We start from the raw sequence: 18,743 nt of genomic DNA, 5'->3' as shown, positions 1-18,743 counted from the left end.
TCGCTACACTCGCATTAACATCTGCTAACCATGTGTATGTGACCATTAAAATTTGATTGATTTTAAGTAGCTACAACATTATACCAAGCCATAAGAGGGAAATACTGTACTAGGCTATCATCCCAAAATATGACCAGTTGATTGTAGGTACTATGTCGCTGCTTTGAGAGCACCATACCGTATCTAATGGGGTATCCTGTTGTGAATTGGGGGGCTCCGAGGAAAACAATTGGGCACAGTACGCCTTGACAGCACACCTACTTAATGTGATATAGTCACAGATGGCTCAGTCAGCAATACTAATCCCCATAATTCATCACTCTTCTCTCTCTGGGATGAGGACAAGGACAGCAGGAAGAAGCAGTGTTGCCACAGTAACACCAGGAGTGACAAGATGCCTGCAAAGCATTTTTCACCTGTGAACAGAGAACTATGCTACGCATGCCTCTCCCCAATGTCAATATGCCTTGTCCATTGCTGTTTTTGTTAGTGATTATTGTTGTCTTATTTCACAGTGGAGCCTCCAGCCCTGCTCAATATGCCTCAGCTAACCCTCTTGTCCCACCTCCCACACATGCGGTGACCTCACCTGGTTTAATTTATGTCTCTAGAGACAATACCTCTATCATCGTCACTCAATGCCAGAGTTTACCTCCACTGTATTCACATCCTACCATACCTTTGTCTGTGCATTATGCCTTGAATCTATTCTACCGCGCCCAGAAACGTGCTCCTTTTACTCTCTGTTCCGAACGACCTAGACGACCAGTTCTTATAGCCTTTAGCCGTACTCTTATCCTACTCCTCCTCTGCTCATCTGGTGATGTGGAGGTTAACCCAGGCCCTGCAGTGCCTAGCTCCACTCCCATTCCCCAGGCGCTCTCATTTGTTGACTTTTGTAACTGTAAAAGCCTTGGTTTCATGCATGTTAGCATTAGAAGCCTACTCCCCAAGTTTGTTTTATTCACTGCTTTAGCACACTCTGCCAACCCGGATGTCCTAGCCGTGTCTGAATCCTGGCTTAGGAAAGCCACCAAAACCCCTGAAATTTCCATCCCTAACTATAACATTTTCCGAAAAGATAGAACTGCCAAAGGGTGCGGAGTTGCAATCTACTGCAGAGATAGCCTGCAGAGTTATGTCTTACTATCCAGGTCTGTGCCCAAACAATGAGCTTCTACTTTTAAAAATCCACCTTTCCAGAAACAAATCTCTCACCGTTGCCGCTTGCTATAGACCACCTTCTGCCCCCAGCTGTGCCCTGTACACCATATGTGAATTGATTGCCCCCCATCTATCTTCAGAGCTTGTGCTGTTAGGTGACCTAAACTGGGACATGCTTAACACCCCGGCCATCCTACAATCTAAGCTTAATGCCCTCAATCTCACACAAATGATCAATGAACCTATCAGGTACAACCCCAAATCCGTAAACACAGGCACCCTCATAGATATCATCCTAACCAACCGGCCCTCCAAATACACCTCTGCTGTCTTCAACCAGGATCCCAGCGATCACTGCCTCATTGCTTGTGTCCGTAATGAGTCTGCGGTCAAATGACCACCCCTAATCACTGTCAAATGCTCCCTAAATCACTTCAGCGAGTAGGCCTTTCTAATCAACCTGGCCCGGGTATCCTGGAAGGATATTGACTCCATTCCGTCAGTAGAAGATGCCTGGTTATTCTTTAAAAGTGCATTCCTCACAATCTTAAATAAGCGTGCCCCTTTCAAAAAAAAATGGAACCAGGAACAGATATAGCCCTTGGTTCACTCCAGACTTGACTGCCATTGACCAGCACAAAAACATCCTGTGGCGTACTGCATTAGCATCGAATAGCCCCCACGATATGCAACTTTTCAGGGAAGTTAGGAACCAATATACACAGGCAGTTTGAAAAAGCTAGCCTTTGCTTTCCTAACAGAAATTTGCATCCTGCAGCACAAACTCCAAAAGGTTCTGGGAGAATAAAGAAGTCCATGGAAAATAAAATCACCTCCTCCCAGCTGCCCACTGCACTGAGGCTAGGATACACTGTCACCACCGATAAATCCAAGACAATTAAGAATTTCTATAAGCATTTTTCTACGGCTGGCCATGCTTTCCACCTGGCAACCCCTACCCTGGTCCATCGATAAGAGACAATACTGTGCAGCTGTATTGATAGGCCTGGCCAAGGCTTTCGACTGTCAATCACCACATTCTTATCGGCAGACTCAACAGCCTTGGTTTCTCAAAAGACTGCCTCGCCTGGTTCACCAACTACTTCTCAGACAGAGTTCAGTGTGTCAAATCGGAGGGCCTGTTGTCCGGACCTCTGGATGTCTCTATGGGGGTGCCACAGGGTTCAATTCTCGGGCCGACTCTTTTCTCTGTATACTTCAATGATGTCGCTCTTGCTGCTGGTGATTCTCTGATCCACCTCTACGCAGGCGATACCATTCTGTATACTTCTGGCCCTTCATTGGACACTGTGTTAATTAACCTCCAGATGAGCTTCAATGCCTTATAACTCTCCTTCCGTGGCCTCCAACTGCTCTTAAATGGAAGTAAAACTAAATGCATGCTCTTCAACCGATCGTTACCAGCACCTGCCCCCCCGTCCAGCATCACTACTCTGGACGGTTCTGACTTAGAATATGTGGACTTCTACAAATACCTAGGTGTCTGGTTAGACTGTAAACTCTCCTTCCAGGTTCACATTAAGGTTCTCCAATCCAAAATTAAATCTAGAATCGGCTTCCTGTTTCGCAACAAAGCATCCTTCAATCATGCTGCCAAACATACCCTCGTAAAACTGACCATCCTACCGATCCTGACTTTGGCGATGTCATTTACAAAATAGCCTCCAACACTCTACTCAGCAAATTGGATGCAGTCTATCACAGTGCCATCTGTTTTGTCACCAAAGCCCCATATACTACCCACCACTGCGACCTGCATGCTCTCGTTGGCTGGCCCTCGCTTAATTTTCATCGCGAAACCCACTGGCTCCAGGTAACCTATAAGTCTTTGCTAGGTAAAGCCCCGCCTTATCTCAGCTCACAGGTCACCATAGCAGCACTCACTCGTAGCACGCGCTCCAGCAGGTATATTTCACTGGTCACCCCCAAAGCCAAATCCTCTTTTGGCCACCTTTCCTTCCAGTTCGCTGCTGCCAATAACTGGAACGAATTGCAAAAGCACTGAAGCTGGAGACTCATATCTCCCTCACTAACTTTAAGCACCAGCTGTCAGAGCAGCTCACAGATCACTGCACCTGTACATAGCCCATCTGTAAATAGCCCATCCAACTACCTCATCCCCATACTGTTATTTTTTTTGCTCGTTTGCACCCCAGTATCTCTACTTGCACATTCATCTTCTGCACATCTATCACTCCAGTGTTTAATTGCTAAATTGTAATTATTTCGCCACGATGTTCTATTTATTGCCTTACCTCCCTTATCTTACCTGATTTGCACACACTGTGTATAGACTTTTTTTTCCTTTTGTGTTATTGACTGTATGTTTGTTTATTCCATGTGTAACTCTGTGTTGTTGTTTGTGTCGCAGTGCTTTGCTTTATCTTGGCCAGGTCGCATTGTAAATGAGAACTTGTTCTCAACTAGCCTATCTGGTTAAATAAAGGTGAAATAAAATACACATTTAAAATAAAGAGAACCTCTGTACTTACCACGCCACGCTGATACAGAAGAAAATCTGAATTCTCAAAACAAAGTTGATTCCTGAAAGTTGACGTGATCATTCGTGTTGTAAGGATAAGCGAAGGGGTCACTAAAGGACTATTAGAAGAGCCTTATGAAGCGATATCAGTGACTGTTTTCCCACCTGAGAGATCACCTACTAAAAGTGTCACCTTTCAACCAAATTGACTTTCAATCCAATGTAGATGTCCACAGACTAAGTTGGATGAATGATTTTGCAGTGTTAAATTAAATGTAAAATATCACATTGATTTCCAGTGACTGGATAATGCTAAACAAGTGCTGCACAATGACATCATCAACTTTATCCATGTCTGATTGATGACGTCATCATCTTTATCCATGTCTGATTGATGACGTCATCATCTTTATCCATGTCTGATTGATGACGTCATCATCTTTATCCATGTCTGATTGATGACGTCATCATCTTTATCCATGTCTGATTGATGACGTCATCATCTTTATCCATGTCTGATTGATGATGTCATCATCTTTATCCATGTCTGATTGATGACATCCATGTCTGATTGATTGACATTGTGGTGTTGGCCGTGTGAACTGTTTCTTTGGGACTCAAATGACAGATTTGACACGCTTCTGCAGAGGGTGAATCATACACACAGGCAGGCAGGGAGACAGACAGGCAGGGGGACAAAGAGACAGGCAATGGGTGCAATGTAAATCATGAAATACAAACCTGAACTTTGAGAACAAAGAACTTAGGTAATTGTAGTCTTATATATATATAACTTAGCAAGAGTCATACACATACCTAGTCAAGGTAGACTGCTCTCATCTGTTCCCAGTTATAGCAGTGAGACAGTGTGTGTGTGCGTGCGCATACAGTAGTTTGTCAAACAAAGCAGGTTGACAGGGAAATAGATTCATTGTCAGTCATGAAATACTGACCTAAACTTATAGATGAAAAACGGTGTTCTTCCATAACTCACACTGATAAAGATGTTTCTTTTTATCTGCTGGATTATGCTTTTAGGTCCTGTCAAATACCAGGTATACTGCTCTACCATCACAGGGTATCTGCTTACAGTTTCTCCAGTAAGATCCGTGTGTGTGCAGGCAGTAGCCTATATAGTTTACAGAGATACAACAGAAACATAGCTAAGGCTGTTGTGGTTGAATGTGCCCTTCACTCACCATGGCAGAGGAGTTGCGTCTGGATCCGAGGGGTGTGGTGGGCAGAGAGTTGAGGGAGGAGCTGGCGTTGAACTCCTCGGAGCTGAGGTTGTCTACAGAGCCATCACTGAGCCCACTGCTGATGGAGCTGCTCTCATCCCAACTGCAGAAAGAAGGGGTCAAAGGTTATAATAAAGCAGAGCATGGTACTGTTTAGAAGGGAATATATAGTTACTGTGTAATAACAGTTATAAAGCTATCTAACAGTAAAGGAAAGGGGGATACCTAGTCAGTTGTACAACTGAATGCATTCAACTGAAATGTGTCTTCCACATTTAACCCAATCCCTCGTAGTTAAAGAGGAGGTTATTAAAGGATAAGACAAAGGTAGGTCTAAATTGGCAACAGCTTTGACTGTCCATCTGTCCTCCTGAAGGGATACCATGGTAACGGCCAGCTACATGCTGTTCGATCAGACAAGGGATGCCTAGGTTGCACCACACAGCTGCTTTGATTCTAACACAACTAGGAACTATCTTTATCCTCTCAGTGACAAACTACAGTTCCATGAGTGGCACTTTGACTGAAGTTTCCTCAGCACGGGACGTTTATGTTAAATCAAGTTGACTGGGCGAGGGTGGCAGTGGTTCGACAAGAAGCTCAGGGATAGCGTGCTCCAAGGAGCGATAGAACAGGGGAGTTAGAGAAGAAGGGGAAATCCCAGTGACAGCTGCCTGTGGGTCTGGGCTCTCATCCCGCCACCCGCCTGCCTGACCTGGCCTGGCCTGTCCTGGGACAGATGATGCTGGAGAGGCCCATACGTGAGAGGAGGGAGGGAGGGAGGGAGGGAGGGGAGGGAGGGAGGTGGACACACAGATGAGCAGTTACAGTGTGGTACTGTAACCCAAAAATCTGTTGCTCGCTCACAAGACAGCAACTAATACTTGGACCAAATGGAACCCTGAATAAATCTGAATGAGTGAATTTGAATTTCACACTCTGAAAAAACAGGTCATTGAATTTCACACTCTGAAAATACAGGTCATTGAATTTCACACTCTCAAAATACAGGTCATTGAATTTCACACTCTGAAAATACAGGTCATTGAATTTCACACTCTGAAAATACTGGTCATTGAATTTCACACTCTGAAAATACAGGTCATTGAATTTCACACTGAAAATACAGGTCATTGAATGTAACAAGTGGTGGAGGATGTAGTCGAGACGATTATTGTCATGTAAAGCTCAGAACAGGACAATACAACTTTTTAAATGGAGACCCGGGTTCTAAAGCGAGCTTTGTATGCCTTTATTGTTTCAATAGAAACATCTCAAGAGTGCTGCAATGTTAAGTACCTCTTAGATGTATGTAACTGTTATGTTCTCTCACAAACGTGTCAGATAGCAAAAGGAAGATACTGTAATAAGACTCTTAGAAAGCCAAGTCATTCCTGACTTCTCTGTCTGTGCTTTCCTTCCCGGCTGAGTTGAAATGGCTCTTTGTGGGTTCCTACTCTGCAATTAGCAGGGTGATGGAACATGGAATTGCATATGTTGAAAACACTGGGAGAAAAAAACAGTCTGAAGAAAGTCTGAGGCAGAGGAGGCAATTGGACTTAATCACATGGCTACGGAGAAGTGAGTCCCCCCCCAAAAAGGGCATTGGGTAAAACCTAGAATCTACCAGTCACTGGAACACTTCAGTATATAATGTTGCGCACTGAAGTGAACTACTACCATAAATGTACAGGACAAAAAGCATATGTTGGTGTCGGTCACAAAATTGTATAAAGTCCCTTAATTAATCTTGCATTTCTCAGAAGCACCAATCACCTTAAGTGGATACATGAATCTAAAAAGCAGTTTATAAACTAAGGGGTTTATTTCCTTTCCATCCCTCATCAGGTAGACATATAAAACAGACACATAGAACTGTTGGCCAACACAGAGACAGGGTGTTGAGTGATGTTTTAATTGGCGGTTGTGGAGCTAAGAGTTCTAAGCCTGATCTGTGTTGCTGCACTGCAGTGCTCTCCGTAGGTGGTTCTCAAACACAACCATCTCATTAAAGATAGTCCACAGAAATTAGTGGCAATTATTAGTTAATATCCTTTCCAAACCTCTAAAAAAACTTTTAATATCCTTTCAAGAATAGTAGGAATATTGCATCCGTCTGATCTGTTAGCTTTATGTCTAGCTGGCTTGGAGAAAATAGATATTGAAGATGGCAAGATTGGGGGTTTATATATTGAATGCTAAGCAGAGTTTTGTGATGTGCAATGGTTGAAATGTACTTCTTGGTCTATAAACTTTGTACAGAGGACTGAGGTGAGCCGCATTTGTCGCCACTCTAAGCAGCAATGCTATAAACAGCAGTCTTGGAACAGCCACAGACCAGCAAGGATTCATCACGGGACTAGGCTGAACAGCATGGACCTCAGCTCACAGTAATACTACAACTTGGCCTAAATGTGTGATGAGTTGATGTCCAAGGAAAGGTTCCATCTTCTACATTGTGATCTGAAAATGTTATTCTCATACACACTGGTGAAACCAGATCACATTTTGAGGGAGAGCCTGTTCTTTAAGGCAAGTCATTCAGTGTTCTGGCATTATTAAACTGATTAACAGAGATCCACAGGTACTCACCCCAGTCTTTTATATTTGAAAAGTCACACCTTATGCAGTAGTTTCTAGCCAGTGGTTTGTTACAAAGGAATGACCCTGTCGAGTCCAGTATCTCCCCAAGGGGATGGCAAATCCAGGAGAGACCGGGAGGGTCTGCAACTCTGTATAGCCTGTAGTCTGTTGATATTGCAACATGTGTCTACTTTGGAGCTTACATTTCAGAGTTAAAACTCAGACAAGGAGGGTGGGAGGTACATAACCACTTACTGTACTTCATACTTTGGGGTGGAAATTAGCTTTTTGTTTTCCGTGGCACTGCTCCAAGCTTACCGGCTGATTCATGCGTTAGTGCTATTATTTGAATTTCTGTCGTTGAGGAAATGTTTTGGTTTGAAAGATTGAGGGAGGGGTTGTGTGGTGGGTGAAGGAGGGAGGGAGGGGGGAACAATATGATCTACATTCTCCCCTCCTCCCTAGCGGAGCACAAACTGGGACCAGCTGTGTGCAACAAGAGGACTCTTATTGGTTACCAAAAGATTGTCATTGTGTAATGCACTAGATGTTCATGGCTAGACTACTAGATGATCTGACTGCTAAAAGACAACTTTCTGCATACTGTAGGGATACTAAACCTAACAATGATTTCACTTGATTCAATCAACCATAATAAATTGAAAACATCAACAATCATGCAGAGAAATGTGTGACATTTTGCGCTATAATAATTTATGTCAACCATATTCATATAGCTGTGACTACATAAACAAACCACTAGCATCCTTATACAGAGAAAGATCAACACTACCATGAGACTTTGATGTCATTCCTGCAAGGCTAATAAGTGGTCCATTTGGATAAGCACCCAGGCATCACACCTAATAAAACAACATAGAACTTCCTCCACACACACATACACAGGGATTCATTGAACAGGTTTAAAGCCACTGTTGCTGCACCACACTATTGGAGAGTCCCACTATTGATGTGTGTGGTAACATGTGGATCGTCTGACCCGATAGATGTCACGAGATAGTAAAAGGTGCGTAAACCATTAATGGTCAAGTCCTTGAAACAACCAGACCTGTGTCATATAATCCCAAATACTTTAGCTGCACTTGATTTAGATTGCCCAGTCTATGGAAACAATGGGAAAGTCCCAAAAGTGCAAACTCCAAGTTATTTCAAGTGCACCTCCAATATTTTCAATTTACAGGGCCTTATGAAAGTATTCACACTCCTTGCCTTTTCCAGATTTTGTTGTGTTATTTCCTGAATTTTAAATGGATAATATTTAGATTTTTTGTCAGTGGCCTACACACAATATCTCATAATGTCAAAGTGGAATTGTTTATTAATTAATAAAAAAAAATATTAAAAATGATTCAATAAGTCAATAAGTATTCAACCCCTTTGTTATATCAAGACTAAATTAGTTCAGGAAAAATGTGCTTAACAAGTCACGTAATAAGTTGCATGGACTCATTCTGTGTGGAATGATAGTGTTTAACATGATTTTTTAATGATTACCTCATCTCTGTACCCCACACATACAACTATCTAAAAGGTCCCTCAGTCGAGCAGTGAATTTCAAACACAGATTTAACCACAACGTTTTCCAATGCCTTGCAAAGGACACCTACTGGTAGATGGGTAAAGCAGGCATTGAATATCCCTTAAAGCATGGTGAAGTTATTCATTACACTTAGGATGGTGTATCAATACACCCATTCACGACAAAGATACAGGCCTCCTTCTTAACTCAGTTGCCAGAGAGGAAGGAAACCACTCAGGGATTTCACCATAAGGCCCATGGTGACTTTAAACAGTTACAGAGTATAATGGCTGTGATAGGAGAAAACTGAGGATGGATCAACAACATTGTAGTTACTCCACAATACTAACCTAATTGATAGAGTGAAAAGAAGGAAGCCTGTACAGAATACAAATATTCCAAAACTTGCATCCTGTTTGCAATAAGACACTAAAGTAATACCTCAAATAATGTGGCAAAGCAATTCACTTTTTGTCCTGAATAAAAAGAACTGGGAGTTTTTCAGGATAAAAAATAAACATATTGGAGCTAAGCACCTAAAACCTGGATTAGTCTGCTCCACCAGACACTGGGAGACAAATTCACCTAAAACCTGGATTAGTCTGCTCCACCAGACACTGGGAAGACAAATTCACCTAAAACCTGGATTAGTCTGCTCCACCAGACACTGGGAGACAAATTCACCTAAAACCTGGATTAGTCTGCTCACCAGACACTGGGAGACAAATTCACTAAAACCCTGGATTAGTCTGCTCCACCAGACACTGGGAGACAAATTCACCTTTCAGTAAGGCCAAATTCACCTAAAACCTGGATTAGTCTGCTCCACCAGACACTGGGAGACAAATTCACCTTTCAGTAAGGCCAAATTCACCTAAAACACGAGGCCAAATCTTTACTGGAGTTGCTTACCATGAAGACAGTGAATGTTCCTGAGAGGCAGAGTTACAGTTTTGACTTAAATCTGCTTGAAAATCTATGGCAAGACCTGAAAATTGTTGTCTAGCAATGATCAACAACCAATTTGACAGATTTTGAAGCATTTTTAAAAGAACAGTGTGCAAATATTGTACAATCCAGGTGTGCAAAGCTCTTAGAGACTTAACCAGAAAGACTCACTGCTGTAATCACTGCCAAAGGTGATTCTAAAATGTATTGACTCACGGGGTTGAATACTTGACAAATGTTAGAATTTTTCTTCCACTTTGACATTATAGACTATTTTGTGTAGATCGTTGACAAAAATGACAATTGAATCAATTTGAATCCCACTTTGTAACACAACAAAATGTGCAAAAATGAAAGGGGTGTGAACAAGTTCTGAATGCACTGTATGTATTTGGACTGAAAGAAGGAATGAAAGAAGGACGGCAGACAGTACAGCTAGGCAAAATCACAGTTCATGACTCTTGGGAGCGCATACCTGTGGCTGAACGCTCAATGAATCTTCAATTACCCAGATACTGTAGCTGTGGTACTGTTGCTACAATTCCACCATGGAGGGTGTTCTTTTAACCAATCCCATAATTGCTTGTGAAAAACAAGTGCCAACTCTCCATCTAACAAGACCTCAGTGCTTACTTGCCAAAGTATAGAGCTTTGCTTGATAAGAAAAATGTTGACTGTCTGCCTCTGAGTCACTTGCTCTAGATCCATTTGAACATTTGACCCAGCAGGTAGCCTATATACAGATATATACGTTTTAGAAAATGTCAGTATTTATATAGCCTATAAGCTAGTAATTTATCAAAACTCTATTACAGGTTAAAAAATATATGCAAATTCGAAATGTCCATTGGGAAAGCTGCTGTGAATAGATAAAATAAACTGATGAGTGATTTTTTTCTGTTAAACTGCAACTATGCATTTCAGTTGATTGATTTCAATAACATAAAAAAAAATCACATAATTGGCTTTTTTCAATTAGAAAAAACAACAACTGAAATGTCTCTTTTCAATGCTTTTGTTTGTTTTTCAACAGTTGCCAGTCTAATTACCATCATTTCATCAGGTGAGCAAGCTACAATGGGCACAATGTTACATTCTAAACAGTTCATTGGTCAACTCTTGAGTCATACACACACCTTTCAAATTCCATGCATTCACAGTATTGAGAAAAATGTACAGAGCTACAGTACATTGTCTGATGGTGTTACACGATGTTCTGTATTGTTATAATCATCAACGCTTAGTGCCTACCTTGGACCCGAAGTCAAATGTATTGTCCTTTTCGCACCGGGCGCAGTCCGCTTCCGCATTGGCGGCACTTTCCCAATTAGTACACGTCCGCTCATTTTCGCGCAATTCTGACATAAAAAAGCATTTAGAAGAAAAATAATCACGTAACGTCATGAAGCCTCAAGGAAGGCTCAACGCTCCATTCAAATATTTATTGCAGCAACCTCCTATTCCCCATACAGTAAGGACTGCGGACCAGTTGGGAAACACCCCCAAGTAAGAGGCTAAAAAGTGACCCCCCTACTCTCCCTCTCCTGATGGCTAACAGCTGTTCCCAAAACTGCCACATGTAAACCCACATCATATCATCAACACCACCATTATAGCTACTTGAATAAACTAATTGTTCAATAACCCTTGAATATTGCCCTCTAGGGTTAACATAGATATTACATAACATGGCATATGACACTGGGCTATTATGTTTAAGATGACAATACGTCAAATGTACAGAGAAATAATTTTACAGAATGAATCTGGAAGTTACCTTCCTTTGCTGTAGGCCATATATGTCAACATTACATACGCTTAAAATATTCAGAGGATATAAATCTAATCAATATAACCGACTATAAGCTCTTTAAATACTCTCTCTGGGCTAAGTTTTGTTCTCTCTGCTCCCCCTCCTGCTAAGCTGGAACACTGGAGCGGTAAGGGACACCGCCTTCCAGGAAGACAGCTTGACTGAGTACCCTCCCTGCTTGACCTTCAGTCAGAGGACCACCAGGGAGGAGAGATGAGAACATATATTTATATAAATATGTTTTTTAAAAACATTTATTTAACCTTTCTTTAACTAGGCATGAGAACATAGAGAAGCAACTAATGTTCACTTAGACTTAGAATAGACCACTACACTAATAGGCTACAATAAATACACCCATTGTGTTACTGTAGCTAAATACTTACTGCTCCACAGCCTCTTCCAAGGCTCTACTGTGTTCCTGGAGAGCTAACATCCCGGGTCTGGTTCCCGATAGCATTGGAACTTGGAGTTATGAGTGTTTTGAGGATGCATCATTCCTACAACGGCCAAAGATGGGACATGTGTTTCTCAAAACACGCAGAAAGAACGTTCTGTAACACTTCATTTTAAAGTGTACCATCTGGGTTAACTTAGTTCAGCTGGTAAAAACATGATCAGTAGGTCAACCTCACTGACTGGGATCTAATAAGAGTGTCATCCCAGATGTGGAAAAATACACTGTTTCAAAGCATAGTACATGTAATTACTAGTTTCAAAGCATCTGGAAGTTCCACTTCATTTTTTATTTATTTTATTGAACCTTTATTTAACTAGGCAAGTCATTTAAGAAAAATTCTGATTTACAATGACAGCCTAACCTGGGCCAAATCCTAACCCGGAAGACACTGGGCCAATTGTGCGCCGCGCTATGGGACTCCCAATCATGGCCGGTTGTGATACAGCCTGGAATCGAACCAGGATCTGTAGTGACACCTCTAGCACTGAGATGCAGTTCCTTAAACTGCTGCGCCACTCGGGAGGCCAATTGGCATGGCTGCTCTTGGATCAGCTTTCTCCATTCACATCTTAACTTTAACACTATAATTATTCCTCAGTACTGACGACAGATCAGCTTCTAGAGATATATTATCATAATTTCACAATAAGGTACAGAAATTAAGTGAAACTTCCAGAAGCTTTAAATTGAAGGCCAGGTTGTAAGGGTGGGTAATGTACTGTATGAGTACACATTAATAACAAGTAAGTACCCCTCAAGGTACACTTCATTGTAACTAGCTACATCCTGTGTAACACCTAGTAATTCCATTGTACTTAGGCAAACATGACATGCACTATGCTTTGAAACAGTGTGTTTATTCTGATGACCAAGTTCACCCAGATCGTACACTTTATTCTCTATTCACATCTTACCTTAACATTATAATTATTCCTCAGTACTGACGACGGATCAGCTTCTAGAGATATATTATCATCTATATGTCTGCAAATATTCAGGCGGCTTATTTCAATGCTTAGCCTACCCTATAATAATGCAAAAAATCAGATTTGGCACATCATTGAGCACACTACTCATCATGAAATATATTTAGGCAACAATTACAGACAGTAGCCTACAATTAGCAAAATAGAACTCGATTGGATGAACATGAAAGTGCTTTCAATATGATTGAAATATATAGGACTATGTAGCCTGTGTTTACCTTTTAATGCAGTCATCTCAGTTTGTAACAATTTTCATTTTAGTCATTTAGCAGATGATCTTATCCAGAGCGACTTACAGTTGTGAGTGCATACATTTTCACCCTTTTTCCCTCCTATACTGATCCCCATGGGAATGGAACCCACAACCCTAGCATTGCAAGTGCCATGCTCTACCAACTGAGCCACACTGGACTATTGCAAAGACATATGCAACTTTGAATGTGTAGTCAACTTCGTTCTGAAATGATCGTTGGTCACAGAGAAACAGATAAACATCTTGATTCTATGTTTAGCGGAGATCTTCAGTGTATAAATGGATGTGGATGGGCAAACAATTATCTAACGATGCATTTAGCTGTTCTACAAGTGGTCTGAGCCCCTTGATAAATAACAAGCGTTTTCAAGTGAAACGATATTTAAAGATGCTCCTACGAAGGTTTTTATGATGAACTTAAAATGCTTTTGGGAAACCGGGCACTCCAACCCTATTCTAGTGCACCTGATTCTAATAATTAACTGGTTGATAAACTGAATCAGATTGGTTACAACTGAGGTTGGACAGAGTAACTTTACATGAGGGTAGCTCTCCAGGAACAGGGTTGGAGAGTAAACCTACATGAGGGTAGCTCTCCAGGAACAGGGTTGGAGAGTAAACCTACACGAGGGTAACTCTCTAGAAACAGGGTTGGAGAGTAAACCTACACGAGGGTAGCCCTCCAGGAACAGAGTTGGAGAGTAAACCTACACGAGGGTAGCTCTCTAGAAACAGGGTTGAAGGGCCCTGGCCTATTCTTTTTAACCTATTTTAAAACATTATTCACTTTCTGAGACCAGGGTGGAAAGTCCAGGCATGGGCTGGGTAGACTAGCATCCAGTAACTCTGTGTACTGAATGACTCACAAGGCTAAGTCAACCACAACATAATCTAACCTCCAGCAGGGCATGAGGAACCTCGGAAAACGTTATCCTGGTCCCTCCCCTCATTAGTAACAGAGCATTCTCAACGTGATGTCATCAGGTCAGAGGAGCGACGGGCCAACAACTTTGGGAGGTGCACTGTGTGGGCCAAGAAGTTTCCTCCCCAACAAAAGGGCTTACCAAGAAAAACTTCAAAAATGACTAATTCGAGACAGAAAGAAGTTGGAACACTGAACAAAAAAGCCAGAGATTCGTTTATTATTTGTTCAGGCTTTAATCTAGGCATGGGCAACTGGCGGACTGTGGGCCGGGATCAATTTACCCCCTCACACCCATTTTTTAAATTTTTTTATACAAAATATGAATACAGTCTCAGGGATCATCATCATCACATTAACCAAGCTAGCTAGATATGTTTGCATGCAACCTATTTCCACATGTTTTTTTTCATTGTGACAACCTTCGAGATTTTACACATAGAAGGAGCAAGAGTGTGTAAATAAATGTCATGGGTACACAGTGGGTACACAGATATCTGCCATGGTAGTTCCTGAGTTGGGACAGACTAAACAGTCAGTGATCTGTTATCAGCTAGCACCAGCCACACAACAGATCTGTTATCAGCTAGCACCAGCAACACAACAGATCTGTTATCAGCTAGCACCAGCCACACAACAGATCTTTATCCTAGCACAGCCAAACGATCTTAATCATCTGCACACCACCGCACAGATCTGTTATCAGCTGAGCACACAGTTTACGCAGACACCACCACAACAATATCTTAATCCAGCTAGCACCACCACACAACAGATCTTTATACAGCTAGCACCACACTTGCAAGCCCCACACAACAGATCTGTCATCAGTAGGACCAGCCACACAACAGATCTTGTTATCAGCTAGCACCAGCCACACCAACAGATTGTTCACTAGCACCAGCCACACAACAGATCTGTTATCAGCTAGGACCCAGACACAACAGATCTGTTATCAGCTAAGACACAGCCACACAACAGATCTGTTATCAGCTAGCACAGCCACACAACAGATCTGTTATCAGCTAGCACCAGCACACAACAAATCTTATCAGCTAGCACCAGCCACGCAACAAAATCTTTATCAGCTAGCACCAGCCACACAAACGATTGTTATCAGCTAGCACCAGCACAGCAACAGATTTGTTATCAGCTAGCACCAGCCACACAACAGATCTGTTATCAGATAGCACCAGCCACACAACAGATCTGTCATCACTAGCACCAGCCACACAAAGATCTGTATCAGCTAGCACCAGCCACACAACAGATCTTTATCAGCTAGCACCAACCAACAACAGATCTGTTATCAGCTAGGACCAGCCACACAACAATCTGTTAATCAGCTAGCACCAGCCACACAACAGATCTGTATCAGCTAGCACCAGCCACACAACAGATCTGTTATCAGCTAGCACCAGCCACACAACAGATCTGTTATCAGCTAGCACCAGCCACACAAGAATCTGTTTCAAAGCACCAGCCACACACAGATTTTATCACTAGCACCAGCCACACAACAGATATGTTATCAGCTAGACCAGCCACACAACAGATCTGTTATCAGCTAGCACCAGCCACCAACATCTTTATCAGCTACACAAGCCACACAACAAGATTTAGTCAGTACCACCAGCCACACAACAGATCTGTTATCAGCTAGCACCAGCCACACAACAGATCTGTTATCAGCTAGCACCAGCCACACAACTGGCAATGTGAAGATTTCTGCCCAGTCTCCCTGTATCTCTTGATACTCATACCCTGATCTTTTAGTACAAACGATCTGATTAAAAAAATCAGTTTCCCTGTTGCTGTTCATGTTTATTCAGTCAGCGACCCTCATCCCTTCCTCATCCATAACGACTCTAACTTAATCAAATTGAATGTGTATCGTAATAAAGATAATAACTGTATTTGTGAAGTGCTTTTCAAACATTATGCTCATACGGAAAGCCCTTCCCAGGAGACGTATTTCCTGCTTCCTTTGAAAGGTGCTGCAGTATAACAGGCATGAATACAAGTACTATACATGCTTTACGTCTCCTGTTTATCTGAGCATTTCAGAGTGCTGTTAAACAAACTTTCAACTATCCTCTACGTAACCTTTACTAAGGTGTACGTGTAACTACTAATATTGTCATTACCTCTTGACCAAATGGCTTGTGTCTGAAATAACCTCTCCAAAATGTTTGCTTAGGTCACGACTCACCATTCAATAACATAGCAGTATTGACTGGGATATGTACAAGCTGTTTAAACACTGATTTCCACTGTCAGTGAGAATGACCGTGTAGGCAATGGCCGTAACACATAACATGTGCTGTTCTCTCTTTGCTTTGGTTAACTGCTGTTCTCTGTAGGTTGCATGAGAGCAGACAGGAAGCTGCTTTCATATCCTGACCTTCATATGGCTGTGGCCTTTATCTATCTGTGTCTGTCAGCTCTTCCTGCTGGACCAGATCAAAAGGTAAAGAGCAAAGCTGTCTCTTCTACTTAACATTTTTGCAAATCCAAGTTTGATGTTTAGTTGAAATTAGTAGGTATACCCCTGCCTTTAATAATCTAAAAAGAGACACTTTAATTTTGTTCTAAATGAAACGGGTGGAGCGATGGTGAGTGGGTGAGAGGGAGAGACGTACAGGGGTACAAGAGATAGAGCTCTGTACTTCCTTCCCTCAGAATGATTCTTAAATATTAATCTAGAATTGGCATTGGCTGAGATAGTGCATTAAAGCACAGCTAAAATATTGATAGGTGGCTGAGCCTCTTCATCTACACCGTACAGTACTATGGAATAAAACCTTTAATCTTCAGCCCAGTCCAGAGTAAAAGCCAGGTATCCAGACACTGTTGTAGAACGCTGTAGAAAGCTATATTCACTGCTCTTTGACCACACTTTTGATTTGATTAGCCTGTGGAGAACCATTGAGGCATCCAGGAAGCGACTGCTACTTAAAAAGGCTTGACTCAACAACCTGGATAAAGATCGTATGAGCTCAATCCATTTTCCTAAATAATAGCATTGTTGACATCTCTACTCCATAATGACTCCCAAGCCTAATGGTGCAACGACACAATCATTCCAGCAGACGGCACAATGAGTCCAGAGTGATTGGCACAATGACTTGGGTCTCATTGCTATATTTGTCTGCAGATGGTGTCTAGCCAGTATAGTCTTTCTATATTGTGTTCTATTTGTGCACAATTTGTCCACACAATTTCATTATTCAGTTTATATTCAAGAACTTTATCATGAGGAGTGGCATAATTTAATGCATTAGAAAGGGTATAAAAGTGTCTAAGCAGCGCTCGGAGGATCAAAGTCAGTGTCCAGTGGCTCACCCTGCAGTTCAGTTAGTGTATTATGTCCATTTATCCTCTTATTCAATCAATAGATGAATGAGAAAGACAGTGATGCACTGCACCAGTAGATCACTGATCTTACATTAACCCTGGCATAGCTAACAGGATTGTTTTGGCATCAGCAAGGCAAGGCAAGGCAAGGCGGTACAGCACAGCAAAGCAGCTCCATTAACAGTAGCAGTAAAACAGTAATGGTTCTGAAATGCATCAGTGAGTCCATCTGAAACTGGAACCCTGTAGCTATATCCCTGTGGAAATGTCCTCTGTCCAACCACTGGGCTGGAAAACAAGAGCAACACAGCAGTCTCCATGAGTCAGACTAGACCTCAGACAGTACAGGAGAGTTCCCTTACCTAACATCCACATCACAGGGACACACGGCTTGTAAATATCGGGGTTTTATGTTTTTGTTACATTGTATTTGTAAATGTTGTATGATTGGTGTACATGCAGGGCTTCCATGGAAAAGAGGTATTGGTCTCAATGGCATTTCCTTGTTAAAATAAAAAAATATATATATAAAATAAATAAACCTAGCCCTGATATGGCTAATGGAGGCTGCCTGCCTTTTTTATTTTTCATTTAATTAGGCAAATCAGTTAAGAACAAATTCTTATTTACAATGATGGCCTAGGAACATTGGGTTAACTGCTTTGTTCAGGGAGCAGAATGACAGATGTTTACTTTGTCAGCTCAGAGATTCGATCTAGCAACCTTTCGGGTGACTGGCCCAACACTCTAACCTCTAGGCTACCTGCCACCCCCTTCTGTGAGTGATATACATCATGTAGTAGACTCTTTGATACAAAAGCATACATTGTAGGTATGGGTGGCCCCAGTGGGAATTGACTGATGACATGACATCATTGACATGATACAGAGACGGTTCACATGCCCCCAGGGCTACAGTCATATCATTAGTTACTGGTCTGTTTATTAGACATGCCCCCAGGGCTACAGTCATATC

General features: G+C 41.9%; 1 protein-coding gene across 14 annotated transcripts in view; it reads right to left on the bottom strand.

Moving 5' to 3' along the window:
- The window catches only part of LOC111970716 (neuron navigator 1), a 127,837-nt gene that overhangs the window by 49,022 nt on the left and 60,072 nt on the right, over positions 1 to 18,743 (bottom strand). For 13 of the 14 annotated variants that reach the window (XM_070446004.1, XM_070446015.1, XM_070446027.1 and 10 more), the window contains one exon: positions 4,867 to 5,008. In XM_070446004.1, the coding sequence (XP_070302105.1) occupies positions 4,867 to 5,008 (142 nt within the window). Of the gene's footprint in view, positions 1 to 4,866; positions 5,009 to 11,227; positions 11,463 to 18,743 lie in introns of those variants that run through there. The other variant, XM_070446038.1, reaches the window with a different exon arrangement.

The sequence above is a fragment of the Salvelinus sp. IW2-2015 genome, linkage group LG1, assembly GCF_002910315.2.
Source record: "Salvelinus sp. IW2-2015 linkage group LG1, ASM291031v2, whole genome shotgun sequence".
NCBI classification, from domain to species: Eukaryota; Metazoa; Chordata; class Actinopteri; order Salmoniformes; family Salmonidae; genus Salvelinus; species Salvelinus sp. IW2-2015.
Note: the sequence above shows the minus strand (reverse complement) of the source record. Positions and strands in the feature narration are given on the sequence as shown.